The sequence below is a fragment of the Anolis sagrei genome, chromosome 3 (assembly GCF_037176765.1).
Source record: "Anolis sagrei isolate rAnoSag1 chromosome 3, rAnoSag1.mat, whole genome shotgun sequence".
NCBI classification, from domain to species: Eukaryota; Metazoa; Chordata; class Lepidosauria; order Squamata; family Dactyloidae; genus Anolis; species Anolis sagrei.
The window spans coordinates 180,708,451-180,725,416 of NC_090023.1; the positions used below are offsets into that span (position 1 = coordinate 180,708,451).

The 16,966-nt window shown below is 38.2% G+C and overlaps 1 protein-coding gene across 6 annotated transcripts in view; it reads left to right on the forward strand.

Annotated features, from left to right (window-relative positions):
• Positions 1 to 16,966, forward strand: part of PCDH15 (protocadherin related 15) — a 1,134,710-nt gene that overhangs the window by 929,904 nt on the left and 187,840 nt on the right. For all 6 annotated transcript variants that reach the window (XM_067465706.1, XM_067465711.1, XM_067465710.1 and 3 more), the window contains one exon: positions 2,805 to 3,029. In XM_067465706.1, the coding sequence (XP_067321807.1) occupies positions 2,805 to 3,029 (225 nt within the window). The remainder of the gene's footprint in view (positions 1 to 2,804; positions 3,030 to 16,966) is intronic.

A 16,966-nucleotide genomic window follows, 5' to 3' on the forward strand; every position in this document is an offset into this window, starting at 1 on the left:
CACAAAATGCAGACAAATTCTGGAAGTTCAGGGAAGTTCCAGAGCATCCCATAATTTCCTTTACTGTTTGGCAAGGTTGTGTTAAGGCAAATGGACCCCAAGTATCATGTATACTCATTCCCAAGGAATCCTTTCTTTCACCCTGACTCATTTAGCCTGTGTAGGTGGGCCCTAAATTTTCTTATCAAATTAAACTGATAATTAGGGTCTAGGTTAAGATATCTTGAGCCACTATTCAATATCCTTCCCTCCCCACATTCCCACATTGTATTTTCAAAACAAATTGCTAAATTATTACTCTCTAATAACCTTAGTAACTTTTACAATCTATAACATCTAGACTCTAACATATTGCTTCTGGAACCAATGAATTAAATTGGCCTGTAAAGATTTCTTAGCTCAGCAACCTATTTTAGCGTATTTACTTTCATGACGGTAAAGCAAAACTTTGTAGTTTGCAGCAAGGGAATACCTATGAATCATGATAACATCTGTGTATATTCAGAAAGGCATGAGATTTTTTAAAAGATAAATACTATTCTAGTATGTGATGAAACATACTTGCTGACTTGCTTTCTCCTTTGAAATGTGGAAGCAGATCCATTTCTGCTTGAATTTTTAAGCTTTTGCATAACAAGTTGTTTGCAAATAAACCAGTGCATGATGTTTTCCTTTCCACAGTTCCTTCTTTTTTATACTTTTTTTTATGCCAAGGTATAAAAAAGAAGGAACTGTAGGAGACCTTTAACATATGAACTGCAATAGCTCTCAAGTATGGAGAGAAGTAATTAGGGATTTCGGTAGGGCCTGATGGAGCTGGAGGAATTAATGAACTTACAAGAAATGCATACATAATTGAAAATAGAGAGGAGGAACCCTGGGGGTAAAGAGAGGATTGAATATGTAAACACATAAACTTCCTAGTCTAGGTAATGACTAATACAAACCAAAGAAAGGAATGGAAAAGATAACTACCTTTTATTTTGCATCCATGGTAACTGCTCTAAACATTTACTCTTGTTCTTAAATGAGTTTTACGGTTTTCCTCTTTTCTAACCAAGATCCTCAGATTTCAGACAAAGTGGATGTCATTGCCCTTCCACCCAAATGGTAATACCATACACAGGAGTTGGTGAAATAAGATCACAACTTTATGACCATGCAGCAGCCTATTTATTTATTTAAAACATTTATATTCCGCCTTTCTCACCCCGAAGGGGACTCAGGGTGGGGCACAGCATATTTATGGCAAATATCCAATGCCGGGACACAAATTCATATACACATATCTAAACATTGAAAACATTTATCAAAATATTAAAATACACCATTTAAAACTGTCCTAGTCATCTGCGTCAAATCTAATTGGCCTGGTAATCTTTCCTATTGCTGCTTTATTGCCCTGTCCTGAAAGCTTGGTCCCACAGCCAAGTTTTTACCATCCTTCTAAAGGACAGAAGAGAGGGGGCCAACCTGATCTGACCAGGAATGGAGTTCCATAGCCGGGGAGCAATCACCAAGAAGGCCCTGTCTCTCATCCCCACCAATCATGCCTGTGACAATGGCAGGACAAAAAGCAGGGCTTCCCCGGAGGATCTTAATCTCCATGATGGTTCATGGGGGAGATACGTTTAGACAGTTAAATTGGGCCGGAGCCATTTAGGGACCTATGGAAAGACATTCCCTTGAGTAAACCCAATTTATTTTATTTATTTATTTCATATATTTATATCTCGCCCTTCTCCCCACAAAGGGGACTCAGCGCGGCCTCACATGAGCATCAGAGGATGCTAACAGCATAATTACAATAAAAATTACAATTTACAATAAAATCATTTTAAAACATTATACTACATCATCCGTAACATTTAACAATAAATTAATAGATTAACATGCCAGTAAAACTAAGCCGAGCTGGGAGAATCCATATCGCAAAATCCAAATTTCCTTTTCCTATTGCTGCTGGCCTCTAATTGAATGCCTGGTCCCAGAGCCAGGTCTTCAGTTGTCTTCTAAAGGAAAGGAGGGAGGTGGCCAACCTGATATCCTTAGGGAGAGAGTTCCACAGATGGGGTGCCCCTGCTGAGAAGGCCCTGTCTCTCGTCCCCACCAACCGCATTTGCGAGAGTGGTGGGATCGAGAGCAGGGCCTCTCCTGATGATCTTAAGCTTCGTGATGGTTCATAGCAGGAGATACATTCGGACAGGTAATCTGGGCCAGAACCATTAAGGACTTTAAAGGTTAAAACCAGCACTTTGAATTGTGCCCGGAAGCTAATTGGCAGCCAGTGGAGCTGGCACAACAGAGGAGTGGTACGCTCCCTGTATGCAGCTCCAGTTAAGATCCCCTGCCATTGGTAGTATATGGATGGCGATTAATCAATTTAGTGAAATCATAAAATCATCCCAAAGTTTCCAAAATTATATAGTATGGAGTTGATGAAAAAAGTGTCTGACAGCTAAGTATGATATGACAAGAAAAAAATCCTTCCAGTCCAAGAGGTGATTTGAAATCCCCATACTACATAAGAATGGGTGAGTGGGGGACAAAATGACAATGAGTATTGACTTTGGAGGTGGATCCACACTATAGAATTAATGCAATTTGACACAACATTAATTGACGTGGGTCAGGGCAGTAGAATCCTGGATTTGTAATTTAGTGAGGCACCAGCCCTCTTCGGCAGAGAGGGATTGTAAAACTGTAAACCCCAGATATAATAAATTTAGACTTTCTATGTTTTTATGACACATGTATACAATATTTTTCTTATAAGCCAAACCCTTGTTGTTCATTTCTTCTAGGCTAAAGATACTGACCTTGGATCTAATATCACTTATGGAATACGAACTCCAGAAGCACGTCAGTTTTTTAAACTGAACAGATTTACAGGGGAACTGTCACTTTTAAAGTCCTTGGATTTTGAGTCATTTCCTGATGCAGATGCAACTTTCACATTTTTGGTGGAGGCCTTCGATATTGGGGGAACAATGCCTCCAGGACTTGCTTCGGTCACTGTGAGAATAAGGGTAAGAATTAACTTTTTGCTTCTCTCTCTGATGGTCTAATCTGCTAATCTGTTTCATTAAACAGAGAACCAATGGGATTTTAGCAATATGTAGAAAAATCCATAACTTTCCTCTACAGTGTCCAATGCTTGTACGAATTAATAGATTGTTTATAGCACCAACAGGCCCGTAGCCAGGATTTCGATTCGGGGGGGGGGGGGCTGAGTTTTTTTCAGGGGGGGTTTTGGGGGGGCTGAGTTTTTGGGGGGGGGGGGGCTGAGTCTGAGAGAAAGAGGGTCTACCCTAGCAAAATTTTTGTATCATTGCCCCAATACCCCCATGCATATGGGATATATTGAGTATGGTGATCAGATCATGATATGAATAAACATAACAATTTAAATAATGCACCAGTAAGGCCTTTTCGCAAACCACCATGAGAATTTGGGGGGGGGGGGGCTGAAGCCCCTCAAGCCCCCCCCCCCTGGCTACATGCCTGAGCACCAATGTGTTTATCTTTAACATGTAGAGTACTAATAAATATAATTTCTTCGAAAATACACATTTACTGTAGCATCAGAGCTTTGTTTCACAAACATATTGGCAAATCCTTTAAAATCCTCCAAAGATTGAAATAAACACTCAGCAAAATTGTTTACTAAAGTGGCAACATATATATTTCACTTTAAGTCTGTATAAACCCATAGTTTTACGAGCCACACTTACAGATCAACTGCTTGTACACATGGCAGTAGAATTTCAATTTCTAATCTCACGAGTCTCCAGCTTTCCAAGAGAAATGACTATGTTGGAACTGCTTTTACAGTATAATGTTTCTCCATTGGTGATTTATAGCCAATATGCTTGCAATATTCTCTCTGCCTTTAAGGAACACTTCAGGCAGTCCATTTTAAATGTCTTTTAAATGCAGAGGCAGCAATGTGAAGTGTAAAATGTAACAATGGCATGTATCAAGCACATTGCACACTCATTCCTTATACATTGGTGACCTACTTGTGCATAGTGTGAAACAGCACTAATACCTACTTGTGAGCTATAGAAAATAATATCCTGATGAAGATAAAGAGCTCGGAAACCAGTGGCTACAAATACTCATAATGACATGGTGTGGTGCCTTTTTTAATCTAAGAAGACAGAGTTTCACAGGCTTTATATACATAAGGGATTATTGTACTCTGCACAAGATTATAAGCATGACTTATTTCTTTCTCCTTTGTTGAGTGGTTTTAATCTATAAAAGGCAAATAAGCTGTAAATAGTATGATGTACGTTGTCATGTCGTCTTGATAAGAAATGTTTCCAATAAGTGGTGATAAAACTACCCAATTTTACTACAGGAGGGTGATTTTCATTCTCATTCACTCTATTAGATCCTCTTTCAGAGGCCAAAATTATTTCATATGCTCATTGCAATGAAGATATGATATTTTATTGTTCAACGTGAGAATTTTAACCAGACACCTCTGGCACATATCTTATGTGGGAGGGATTGCCAGGTTTTCAGAACAGCAATAAGGGATATTCAGAATTCATGATGCACAAGGTTGACTGTTGGAAGTAGCTATTAACAAGAATATATTTTATCTGAATAGCAAGTAAAAGTATTGCTTTCAGATATATGAAATTGACCTACATTTCTTGGCAAAGTTAAATTAGTGTCCATATTCTCCAAGTGCATTTGGTTCTTTGCGATGCTTTAATCAACATTGATTATAAATATAAATGCAAGGTAAACTTCATCTCAAATTGGGTTATATGTACAAGGTACTTCTTCATTTTATCATTCACACACCCCAAAATATGGGATTTTTTTGCATGTTGCACAGTCTGCATAAGAGACAAGCTTCTATAATAATAATAATAATAATAATAATAATAATAATAATAACAACAACAACAACAACAATATTTATATACTACTCTATCTCCCCGAGGGGGACTCAGGGTGGTTTCCAAGCAACATCTCCAAAACATACAGAGTAAACAGCATAACAAAATTAACAAAACAACATAAACATAACATTATCACAATTACACATATATATTAAAAATAATCCTGCCTGTTCAGAGCAATTAAAAGACCGGGCCAAGGCTAGTGCAAACTCAAAATATGAGGGGACCAGGAATTAAGTACAGTGCTATAACAGGCTAACAGCAATAGCAGGTACGGGTCTGTGGCTGTTCATTTCCAGGGCCTAATAGAGGAATGACAGGGGTAATAGGTAGGAAGAATAAAGCCATATTCAACAATGTTTGGGACTGGGCTAGAACTGGTCATTCTCAAAGGCTTGTTGAAACCACCAGGTCTTCAAGCTCTTAAGAAAGGAGGGGAGGGGCCTGTCTTGTTATTATTATTATTTTATTATTATTGTTATTATTAACTTTATTTATACCCCTCTAACATCTCCTGAAGGACTCGACGTGGCTTACACAGCCTCTGGAAGGGTGTTCCAGAGGCGGGGGGGGGGGGGGGCGCGGAGAAAGCCCTCCCTCTTGTCCCCACCAACCATACTTGTGGTGGAAGCAAAAGGAGGGCTTCCCCAGAAAAATGAGTTTGCGCCAATTCATAGAAGGAGATCTGATCACAAAGATAAGTGGGGCCCAAACCGTTTGGGGCTTTATAGGTCATAACCTGCACCTTGAATTTCGCTCGGCAAATTCTAAACACTTGTAACAAAAGATCTCTGGCAATCCAAATGTATATGCATCTATTCATGTAACCACATTTTATGGCCTTCTCTTTTGTATGTATTTTTCAAGATCACCTTTTCCATTTTATTTTCTAAAGAGTGTCAGTGCTCAGATTTTTTTTTGAAAGTGTCAGTCTGATGTTTTCCCAAAATGGATATTGCAGGGAAATTTGAATGAGTCCCAAAAGGTGATATTATGCTTCTTACTTTAGATCATTGCTTACAAAACCTCTATTCTATCAACTTATTCTGCTTCTTATTGTTGCATTTTTATAACTTTGTACTACTTACTTGATCATTCATAACTTTGTCCATCTCCACTATATTGCCTACAAAGCTGAATTAAATTCTCTATTCTGTCTAGTAAATGCTGTTAATGGTATGTGTTAAAAATTGACTTGCTAACAGTTCAGAGTTTGATTTTTGCAAAGGTTGAAATATACCTTCCTTTTCACTGGGATTTTTATAGTTCATTAGAATGCATCGTATTGTGTTCGCACATGTCCATGAAATCCCCATTAATGTATTCTTTTTCTGGATTGACCCTGCATGTCAAAGTGATTTCTCCAGATAAATTATAAAAGTAATCTAACTTGAGGTCAGAAAAGAAATGCATTATTTTCATCTATTGTAGCTAGAGCAAATTGTATGTATCTCTAAAAGAGCTTCTAAATTTCAAATGCAATTACAAAACAACCTTAAAGGCCTTTGATTTTTTTTTACTTTCCTCTTTTTTGGCTTTCCTCATTCCAAAAAATCAAATAAATACAAAAGCAAATAATTACAATTTGAATGTGTGAAGGCATTATAATTAAGAATGTAAATGGCATTAAGAATTAATAGCATAAAACATTCACTCTACTCTTCAAATCTTCAAATGGAGTTTTTTTTCTGATGCAGAAACTTCTCAAGATACTTTTATATGCCAAGGTCATCATTGTAGGACAAGGAGAAATAGGGAACTCAGTGTATAACCAAGATATCAAAAACACAGTACTACACAATACCCATGTGTATCAACTTACAAACCAGAGGTTAACCTTGTATCAGCTTTTTTATTGTTATACTGACACTCCCTCCTTCTTTTTGGGAAATCCATCCTAGGAAATTATAATTAATAAGATCAGAAAAACATGGGGTCTGAAAATATGGTTATTCTTAGCAATCATATTTGTTATTTTTTATCATCCTTTGTGTTATTAGTTACATGTAGTGAATCATTAATATATAAACTTTCAAAACAGTGTTGTGTTGCTCTGTAGAGCTGGTCACTGTATGATTTGATTGTCATTTATTAAGTTGTTATTTCTTAGTCATCGTTCATGCTAGCAGTCTTGTAAAGGAGTTTACAATAAAATCTGTGTCATTGATAAAAATGTTTCAAAAATCATTACAAAATGGGGGCACTAGAGCCTTGTTTCTAAAGTGTTCCTAAGATATTGTTAGTGAAAAATCAGTTACTATAATTCATTACATTTTTGTTATAGTAATTTGGCACCTGGACGGTGGGCTTCTGGGGCTTCTTTTCCCCTAGATATTGGGGTTAAACTTGCTACAATTGTAGAACACATTTACCACTGTTAGTCCACCAAATTTCCAAATGTTTCACTTATCCACAGATTTTGGGGGATTTTAAAAGTTTTTATAAACATTTTAATGTTAAAGAAAATACCTTCCTAGTTTGAAAGTGTTATTTCCTGTTTAGTGGTGTAGTGCGTATATTGAATTGGTTGAGACTCCATGATGAAATATTCATTGAGAAACTATCACCCTATAGCACGATGTCCCTCCCACAAAGAGGGTTTTTGCAGTTTAATAAACTTTTCCCATGTTTTAGGATAGAATCAATTAGGAAGGGCATGAGGTTTATAACCCAGGAAAAAAATTCATAGTGTAGAATATTAATCTCCAATTTATTGGAACTCTGACCACAGATGGGCAAATCAATTATAAACCATTAAAACATATTCAAAGTTAAAAACCACAGCGCCCCCTAAATCAGTGGTTATCAACCTGTGGGTCTCCAGATGTTTTGGCCTTCAACTCCCAGAAATTCTAACAGCTAGTAAACTGGCTGGGATTTCAGGGAGTTGTAGGCCAAAACACCTGGGGACCTACAGTTGAAAACCACTGCCCTAAATTGATCTTTAAAAACTTTCTTCTTTAAAAGCCTTCTTTAAAAGTCTGAATAAAAAGGTTTAAATGTTTTGTCGAAGGCTTTCATGGCCGGAATCACTGGGTTGTTGTAGTTTTTTTCGGGCTAAAAAGGTTTTAGCCTGCTGCCAGGACAGCAAGCAGGTGGCCATTCTGGTTTCCCTGGGTGGGAAGTTCCAGAGTCGAGGGGACGCCACCAAGAAGGCCCACTCTCTTGTTCCCACTAACTGAGCTTGGCATGGAGGTGGGACCAAGAGAAGTGCCTCTCCTGAAGATCTAAGGTTTGTACAAGGTTTGTACAAGGGGATACCTTCAGCCAAATAGCCTGCCTCCATATTGCACTTGAAGCCATGTAAAATGAAGCAGCGTCAGTATCAGTGGAGTCAGTTTCTTCCAACTCAGTATCCTAATCTGCAGCTTCAGTACCAAAAATTCAATCAGTTTCAAAAGTTATATCACTTCTTTGTCCCATCCACCACCTCCGTTCTAGTAGAGAAGGATAAGTCATTGATATCAAAAGGAAAGCAAGGCAAGTTGGCTCATGTGAAATCTAGTCACAAGAGCTCATCTACAACAGGTGATTCCACACTGATAGACTTTTGGAAAAGTGGTCCAAGCACTCCAGGTACAAGAGTAACAGTGATTCTTCAGGTGGTCTTCTCTGTCCTCACACGAACCCAACTTACCTAACTCTTTCAAGTTCTTATTGATTTCATAGTAAACTTCAAATCTGAAGGGATAGTATTTTGGAGGGCTAGGATAAGCATGGTAGGCAGGAGAAAGTGAGGTTTCTGTCAACTCTAGAACATTCTGAATGGATTATCTGAGAAGACACAAATATTATACGAGGGCAGAGATGGCCGCTCAAAAACTACAGTTAGACGTAAGCGACCTGTTCTTTTCTATTTTGCTTTGGAAATAAGAAAGGCAGAGGTACTCTGTACTTATAAGGTTATCAGAAATCTTGGACTTTACTTTGGAGTTTAATTGTCTGCATAAGCCTTTTAGTTTCTCATATGCTCCATTACGAACATTATCTTTTAATTTAAATAATTAGCTTCTTTAGGTCATGCAGAACATTAAGTATAAAAAGTGGCCATTGTACCATATTAGCAACGTGACTGATTTAGTTCAAGGTCTGTTTAGCTTAAAAAGAAAAATTAGCAAAATGTTCAGATTTTCAGACAGCCACAAAGCAAATGATCACAAAAGGTTCTGGGAAAAATTTGTAGTACGACATTGACATCTGTGGAGCAAAGTCAGCAAACACCATACATTTTGTTTCCTGATTGCCCAGATCATAAAGTCAGACATATAGAATATGCACTAGGTCATTCTGTAAAAAAATCATAGAGTGTATGAAAAGCAGCCAAGAAGTGTTTATTGTTGTGTCAGTAAAAATATTATAGGACAGTCCAGATTGGAAGGAGATGATGGTGAAATTTTATTACTCACTCCACTTGCACTTGAACAGGTGGAAGAGGCGTCCCTTAAGTAAGAGGCAAGAAAGAAAATGGAATAAGTCTGACCATGAAATAGCATGACAGTTGGAAAGGAGGGATGAATGACAGGGTGATCATCTTTCATTAAATTATACTGCCTTTTAGTCATCAATCATGGACTTTAAACAAACAAACAGAATTACAATGAGTCCAGATTAAAAATATACTATAAATCTACCAATTTCCTGAAGATGTCATAAAATGTGTAAAACAAATTATTCTTGGTTATTATTGGTTTATTATGGTTTACCTGTCAGTTGTTCATTTGCATTGGCCAGAGTCATTCTTCAAGTGTTAATTGAATCCCATTGCACTGACTTCAGTCAAATCGGATCTTAGACACACCTTTCTTCTTGACTACCTTATTTTGCCACATAATGGTCACACTTCTTCCCCTTTTGGTGTGTGTGTGTGACTAATATTTGGGAAAATAATTTTGCAACTATGGGCTTCCCCTTGGCTGCCAGTGAAAGAAAACCCCGTAGGTACAACGTCACCCACAGGAGAGCTGCAAGGCCTCCTTTGGCTGCTGCCACCCCCTTTGGGGAAAGAGCCTCAGGACCCTTTGGGGAACCAAATCCAGCCTATTTGGGGGAGAAGCAGTGCCCGTGATGGAGACATAGAGACACTTGCAAGACTTACATAACTTAATATCACATTGTGTGTACAAATCTTATGAAATAACGCGGACTTGACATGCCAACTAATTCAATTTGTACTATCTTAAATGGTTTTTAATCTAATTTTAATGTTTTAACTTACGGTGTAACTGTTGTTTATTTGTTGTATATGTGGGGCATTGAATTGTTGCCGACTGTAAGTCGCACCGAGTCTCCCTTCGGGGGTAGAGAAGGATGGGGTAGAAATATTTGAAATAAAATAAAATAAATAGATCCGGCACAAAGGCTGCTCCCTTGAAGCCCTAAAGCCTTATACTCTTGCACTAGTGCTCCCTATCACACTAGTGTTCCCTGTCACGCTAACTCTTTACTCAAAACACTGCTCTTATGTCAAAGCAAAACCCTCGCCAAACAACAGCTCTTAACTCCAAAAGCTCTTAAGTTGGGATGCTCTAAAGTAGAGGTTCCACTGTCTGTGTGTGTACACACACTATAAAATACACCTGTGTTCCCAGAAAAATGTGTGAGAAAATGACCCACAAAAGTTGTAATCTTAAAACATTTGAGTTTTAAATTATGAAAATAGTCCATATTTCATCAGTTGTAGATTACAGAAATAAATTAGATTATTTATTTATTTATTGTGTCATTTGCAACCAGACCATTGTATTACATTTCTAACAGAACAAAACAAACAGATAAAAAAACACAAATTTTGCAAACTTGGTAGTTGATTAAATGTCCTTTGACCAGTATCTGGCCACTTGTAGTGCCTCGGGTGTTGCCGCAAGAAGGTCCTCCATTGTGCATATAGCAGGGCTCAGGTTGCATTGCAGCAGGTGGTCTGTGGTTTGCTCTTCTCCACACTCGCATGTCGTGGATTCAACTTTGTAGCCCCATTACTTAAGTTTGACTCTGCATCTCGTGGTGCCAGAGCGCTGTCTGTTCAGCGCCTTCCAAGTCGCCCAGTCTTCTGTGTGCCCAGTGGGGAGTCTCTCATCTGGTATCACCCACGGATTGAGGTGCTGGGTTTGAGCCTGCCACTTTTGAACTCTTGCTTCCTGAGGCGTTCCAGCTAGTGTCTCTGTAGATCTAAGAAAACTATTTCTTGATTTAATTAGATTATGAAATCACTATATGCCTGGTGCAGGTAAGATAATGCCATAACCAGGGCCCTTTAATTTGTTGGGAAATATGTAAGAAACTAGAATAACCACAAGCAGATTAATTAATATTTACAAGAAGAGAATGAGAAACAACCAGTCCTGCAGAGAGTCTAGCAGAGAAATAAAGCAGTCATACAGACCAGCCACACTACAGAATTATAGCACTTTGACACCACTTTTGCTGACATAGCTCAATCCTATCGATTTCTGGGGTTTTGTGGTTTGTTGTAGCATCAGCGCTCTTTGACAGAGAAGGGTAAATATCTCACAAATACCCCTCTTGTCCTGTTGGCTGTGTGTTCTATCTGATATATAACAATCCCATTACTTTTTCAATGTTGTGGGCTGCCTTTAACATAAGCTGTTATTTACCAAGAAAATATGAATGAATCATGAAACCAAGTATGAAAAAAAATGGTTGCAAAACATAAATGAAGATGTGTTATGTGCAATGAATCTTTCATACTGACAATATGAATAGTAAAATAATAGAATGAAAGAAGTATAGACTTCCTACAAAAGAGACAAAACTTCACTGCTTGAGTATACTAAAGCTATCAAATATTAGAAGACTTGGGAAAGGCAAACTCCCGCAGCACAAGACTTACGGGCATTTTCTTTCCATATATTGCTTTCCTCCTTTTTTTGAATTTTTGCTTGGGAGATCCTCATCTGTTGGAAGGTACTTGAAGAAGCCCTGACAAACTATTTTGTACCGTTGACTTCTGGAAAGATTTTATCAATGTTGCCTCTGAAAAATGTTGCAAATCTCCTGGGAACACAGATATCAGCATTCTGGAAAAAGCAAAAAACATCAGCATCGAAGCAGTGGTTCTCTACCAGCAACTTTGCTGGACTGGCCACGTTGTCCAAATGTCCAGTCACTGCCTCCCAAAGCAGTTACTTTGCAACTATTCTCAAATTAAGAACAGAAAACAGACTGTCAATGGACAACAAAAGAGATTAAAAGATGGGCTTAAAACTAACCTAACATCAGGGGTGGCTCAACCCATTACTCAAAGTAAGCATTTGCAGTATAGTTGATTTTGCTCAGGGGCGCTCTTGAGGCACACTTGGGGGAAAATAGACCTTGACATTTGAGAGTTGTAGTTACTGGGATGTATAGTTCACCTGCAATCAAAGAGCATTCTGACCTCCACCAGTGATGGAACTGAACCAAATATGGCATACAGAACTCCCACAATGAACAGAAAATATATATCAGTGATTGGTTGCCAAAATACTGTTTGCTTACCGTTGAAAATTACCTAGGGCCGCCTCTGCCTAAAATGTGATATAAATACCAAGAACTGGGAAGCCCTGGCACTCGAGTGCTGTAACTGGAGATCACCTGTTTGCTATCAACAGTGCCATGGGTTTTGAAGAAACATGAATACAAGATGAAAGGAAGAAACATGCCAAGAGGAAAGCATGTCTAGCAAATTATTGTCATGACCACCTTCCTTCTAAAAATCTGTGTCTCAATGTGAGAGACCAGGTGGATCCAGTATAGGTCTTCACAGTCACAGATACATCACCAAGACTCTGTCTCTAGAAGACAACCATACTTGACTGCAAGTGATTACCCATGACCCTTGAATATCAAATGCTTGAAAGATCTATTAAGTCCCAAGTTCTAGACTTTGTTAAACAGTTGACATCAAAAGGGCTTGTACATATATATTTGCAATGGATCCTCTAATCAAGATTCTATTCTCTGATAAAAGGACCTGGTGCTGGTTGGGCACCGTAACCTGAAAAGATTTTTCTTTCTTAAAATGGATGGCATAAAATTACTATATTACAAAAAGAGTAAAATAGAGTCTATTTCCTCTACAAGCCTTTAATTTCTGAAGTATCAAATAGTAAGTCAGCCTTCCACAATCATTGCCTCTATGGTCCCTTCCATTATTAGCCATGCTGGCCAGGACTGCTAAGAGTTATAGTCCAACATATCGGGAGGGCATCAGGTCATGGAAACCTGCTTTAAATCACATACATTGGTAAGCTAAGAAGTACAGGAGTCAAATCTTAGTGCTCGTAGAATCCTAATTGTTTACTTTTCCAATTTGAGAGATGGGGAAATATTTTCTTTCTCCAAACTGCTCTTTAAAATTCATAGGCATGTACAGGCAGTAAATGTTTCATTTTTCTATTTGCCTTTATTTCTGAAGATTCATTCATTTCATTTTCCATATTTTAGAAATACATTCATTTTTTTCCAAAGTTCATTACTGCAGCTGTTCTGTTGATTTCTATGGGAAATGCAGCCGTTCTGCTGATAACTTCAACATTTTCCATCCAAATAGCATAAAGTCTTCCACTAGCTCCCTGAGGTATCAAATCTTCCATTTGCATACAGATTGGATAAATGGCAATATAAAAGGGTTGCACACCCTATAAACGTGCTATTGCTTTCATGTGCATCATAGCTACAACTCTCATATTTGTAACTTCTGTTGCAAACATGATCCTATTGACATGAGTCATAGAAATTGCCACACAAATACCAGTCCTTCCTGATTTCAGACAAAGATAGAGAAACTAGTATTGAATGAGACAATCCAGCATCACTGACCATCCCTATCCTCTCTCTCTATAGCCTATCTTTGATTTGTATTGCGTTTGTTTTTCCAGACAGAGAATTATCCTTTGTGGGTTTTTTCACTCTTTCTCTTTTTCCTATCTTATTTTAATGCAAAACAATTAATCAAATTACCATTTTGTTGATATATTCTTTTTCTTTTTCATTCATTGTAAGATGAAACTATACTTCTACAAATACATAACAGATATAATTGGTTATGTATTATAGCATAATTGAACCTATCTCAGTCTCTGGCCCTCCTCTGGAATGTGTCCAGAGGAGGGCGACTAAAATGATCAAGGGTCTGGAGAACAAGCCCTATGAGGAGTGGCTTAAGGAGCTGGGCATGTTTAGCCTGAAGAAGAGAAGGCTGAGAGGAGATATGATAGCCATGTATAAATATGTGAGAGGAAGCCATAGGGAGGAGGGAGCAAGCTTGTTTTCTGCTTCCCTGGAGACTAGGACACGAAACAATGGCTTCAAACTACAAGAAAGCAGGTTCCATCTGAACATGAGGAAGAACTTCCTGACTGTGAGAGCCATTCAGCAGTGGAATTCTCTGCCCTGGAATGTGGTGGAGGCTCCTTCTTTGGAAGGTTTTAAACAGAGGCTGAATGGCCATCTGTCAGGGGTGATTTGAATGCAATATTCCTGCTTTTTGGCAGGGGGTTGGACTGGATGGCCCATGAGGTCTCTTCCAACTCTTCGATTCTATGATTCTATGACCGTGATCTAGTTGGCTTCCAGATTATTATCAGGTTGTTTACCCAGAACATCTGTTTTATCTTCATCTTGTGTGACATGCCAATAACTATCAAAGCTCCTATTGACTACTGGCTTTGTTATCTCTTTGAATTGCATGGAGTCTCCCAAACATTGTTTCCATGTTGCAGGCTTCATTGAAAAGAATGCAAAAGATTGATTTGAACAGCCAATAATGATTTGGCCAGTTTTCGACCTCAGTTCTTATTCAACTGTCTCCGAAATGTATGTTCTATTGTATCCTTCTCTGACCTTCTTTATGTGTATCGTATTTGTCTTTCCTTTTGCAGTGTTAGTGTCAACTTCTTGTAGGGTACAGTCCCTTAATTATTATAAAGATGATTTGTCACTTTAGATCTTGATGGAAAAGTGTTGGCTGATCTTGTAAGAGATAAGATGACAGCTGAGCTCGCAACAGAAATGGCTTCAGGAAAACTTGTCAGTCTTTATTTTCACTATGCCATAAATTCCAAGTCTAGCACGAACAGAGTTCATAGTCAGAATTCATGGACCTTCCTGCAATATGCCACTCTTCACATATATTTAGACATGAAGTTTGAAAAGAATGCATGCATTTGTCTGCTGCTTTCAGATTCTATCTGAAACAGGAAACATAACACTTTTGCTTCTGTAACAGCAACATACAAAAATAGAAAAGCCTTATTCTAAACTGGAATCAACAAAAACAAGAAGTTATATGTGGTGTTCAGTGCAATACAATTGTATTCATATAAATATTTACAATTCGAAAGGATAACCTTATGGGACTTTTAGAATTTTTTTTTTTTTAGGATCTAAACTCTGGGGTAGAGAATCATTCTAATCAATTGAGATCATTCAAACTGTTCCACTTTTCACATTTGATATTCATCTTAATTTGACTCAAGAGAAAATCAAAAGGATCAGAAGGACACCAAATTAAAAGTCATCAGGCAGAGGACAGAGAACCTAATGACTCTTGGTGATGTATCACTTCCACATGATGGAGTTGTAGGGTGATAAATCACTGGAAATGACAGCAAAAGGGGAAAACATGAGATAAGCCCAGTGTGAACTTCTTTTCCGTGGATCTAAGTTTTACCTTTGGATTGCCAGGAAACAGATGTCCTAGCAATCCAATTATCATTACATGTTTGATCTGAATGTGAACAGTGTAGATCTTTCTATTTTCTCAGTGCCCGGGGGGCCAAAGCATGGAGAAAAGACTTTTTTTAAAAAAGGCTTAAGAGTATATTTGACTCATGAATGAATGAATGAATGGATGGATAAGATACCTTTATACTGTGGAGGGGAAAGCTGTCATAACGTTTTTGGACTGATTTAAAGTTCTCTTTTTCTTGAATTTAGCCAATTTTCTTGAAATAAGCCATTTATTTCTTGTTTACTGGTCCAACCTTGATTGAGAATATAAGCAAGTTCCTGGGAAGATGTAGCCTACAGCATGTGCTTCATTCATTGTTCCCATAGCCAAGGAAGGGTAGTTGAAAACATAAGTTGACCATGCCACATTTACAATAGCTACTACCCTGAAGGAACCCCAAATCTACTCCATTGTGGCCAAATGCCATGAGGAGCTGATCTGGGTAAATGTCCCAATTTCTGGTCCCAATTCAAGGTGCAGGTTCTGACCTACAAAGCCCTGGTTTGGGACCCGCCTACCTACGTGGCCGCATTTCTGTGTACGAACCCATATGATCTCTTCTATCATCTGGAGAGGCCGTGCTCACGCTCCCACCTCCCTCGCAGGCTCAATTAGTGGGGAGGAGGGAGAGAGCCTTCTCAGTAGTGGCCCCTTGACTCTGGAACTCACTTCCCAGGGACATTAGACATGCTCCAACGTTGGCAGTCTTTAGGAGGAGCCTGAAAACGTGGTTGTTCCAGTGTACCTTCCCAGAATAGGAGAACTCTCAGCAAATACGCCCTCATAATGCACTTTAATACTAACTTAGGATTGATTGTTGTTCCCTCGTTTCTCTCTGAAAAATCCTATCCAGTAATATTTTTTACCTGTTCACGTCAGCATATTTTCAATTTTAATTTATTACATTTGGCCCAGCCATTTTAAAACTGTTTATATGTTACTATTGATAGTTGTTTTGTTATGTGATTCATATGATTTGTATTTTATTGATTGTTTATGAATATGGTGTTATTGATGTTGTTTGAAGTATTTTCGGCTTGACCTCATGTAAGCCACATCGAGTTCCATGGGGAGATGGTAGCGGGGTACAAATAAAGTTGTATTATTATTATTATTATTATTATTATTATTATTATTATGTTGGACAAAGCCATGTTAACATGGCCTAGACCCACATTAACTAAAATTGCAGGATTCTTCAAATTCTGCCCAGACTTTATGTCTATGTTAAGAGTTGGGCTGGCTCTGAGATGGAACTGGTTGTTACTATCCAATGATTTCCCATGTTGCACTTTGAGACCACCATGACACAAAC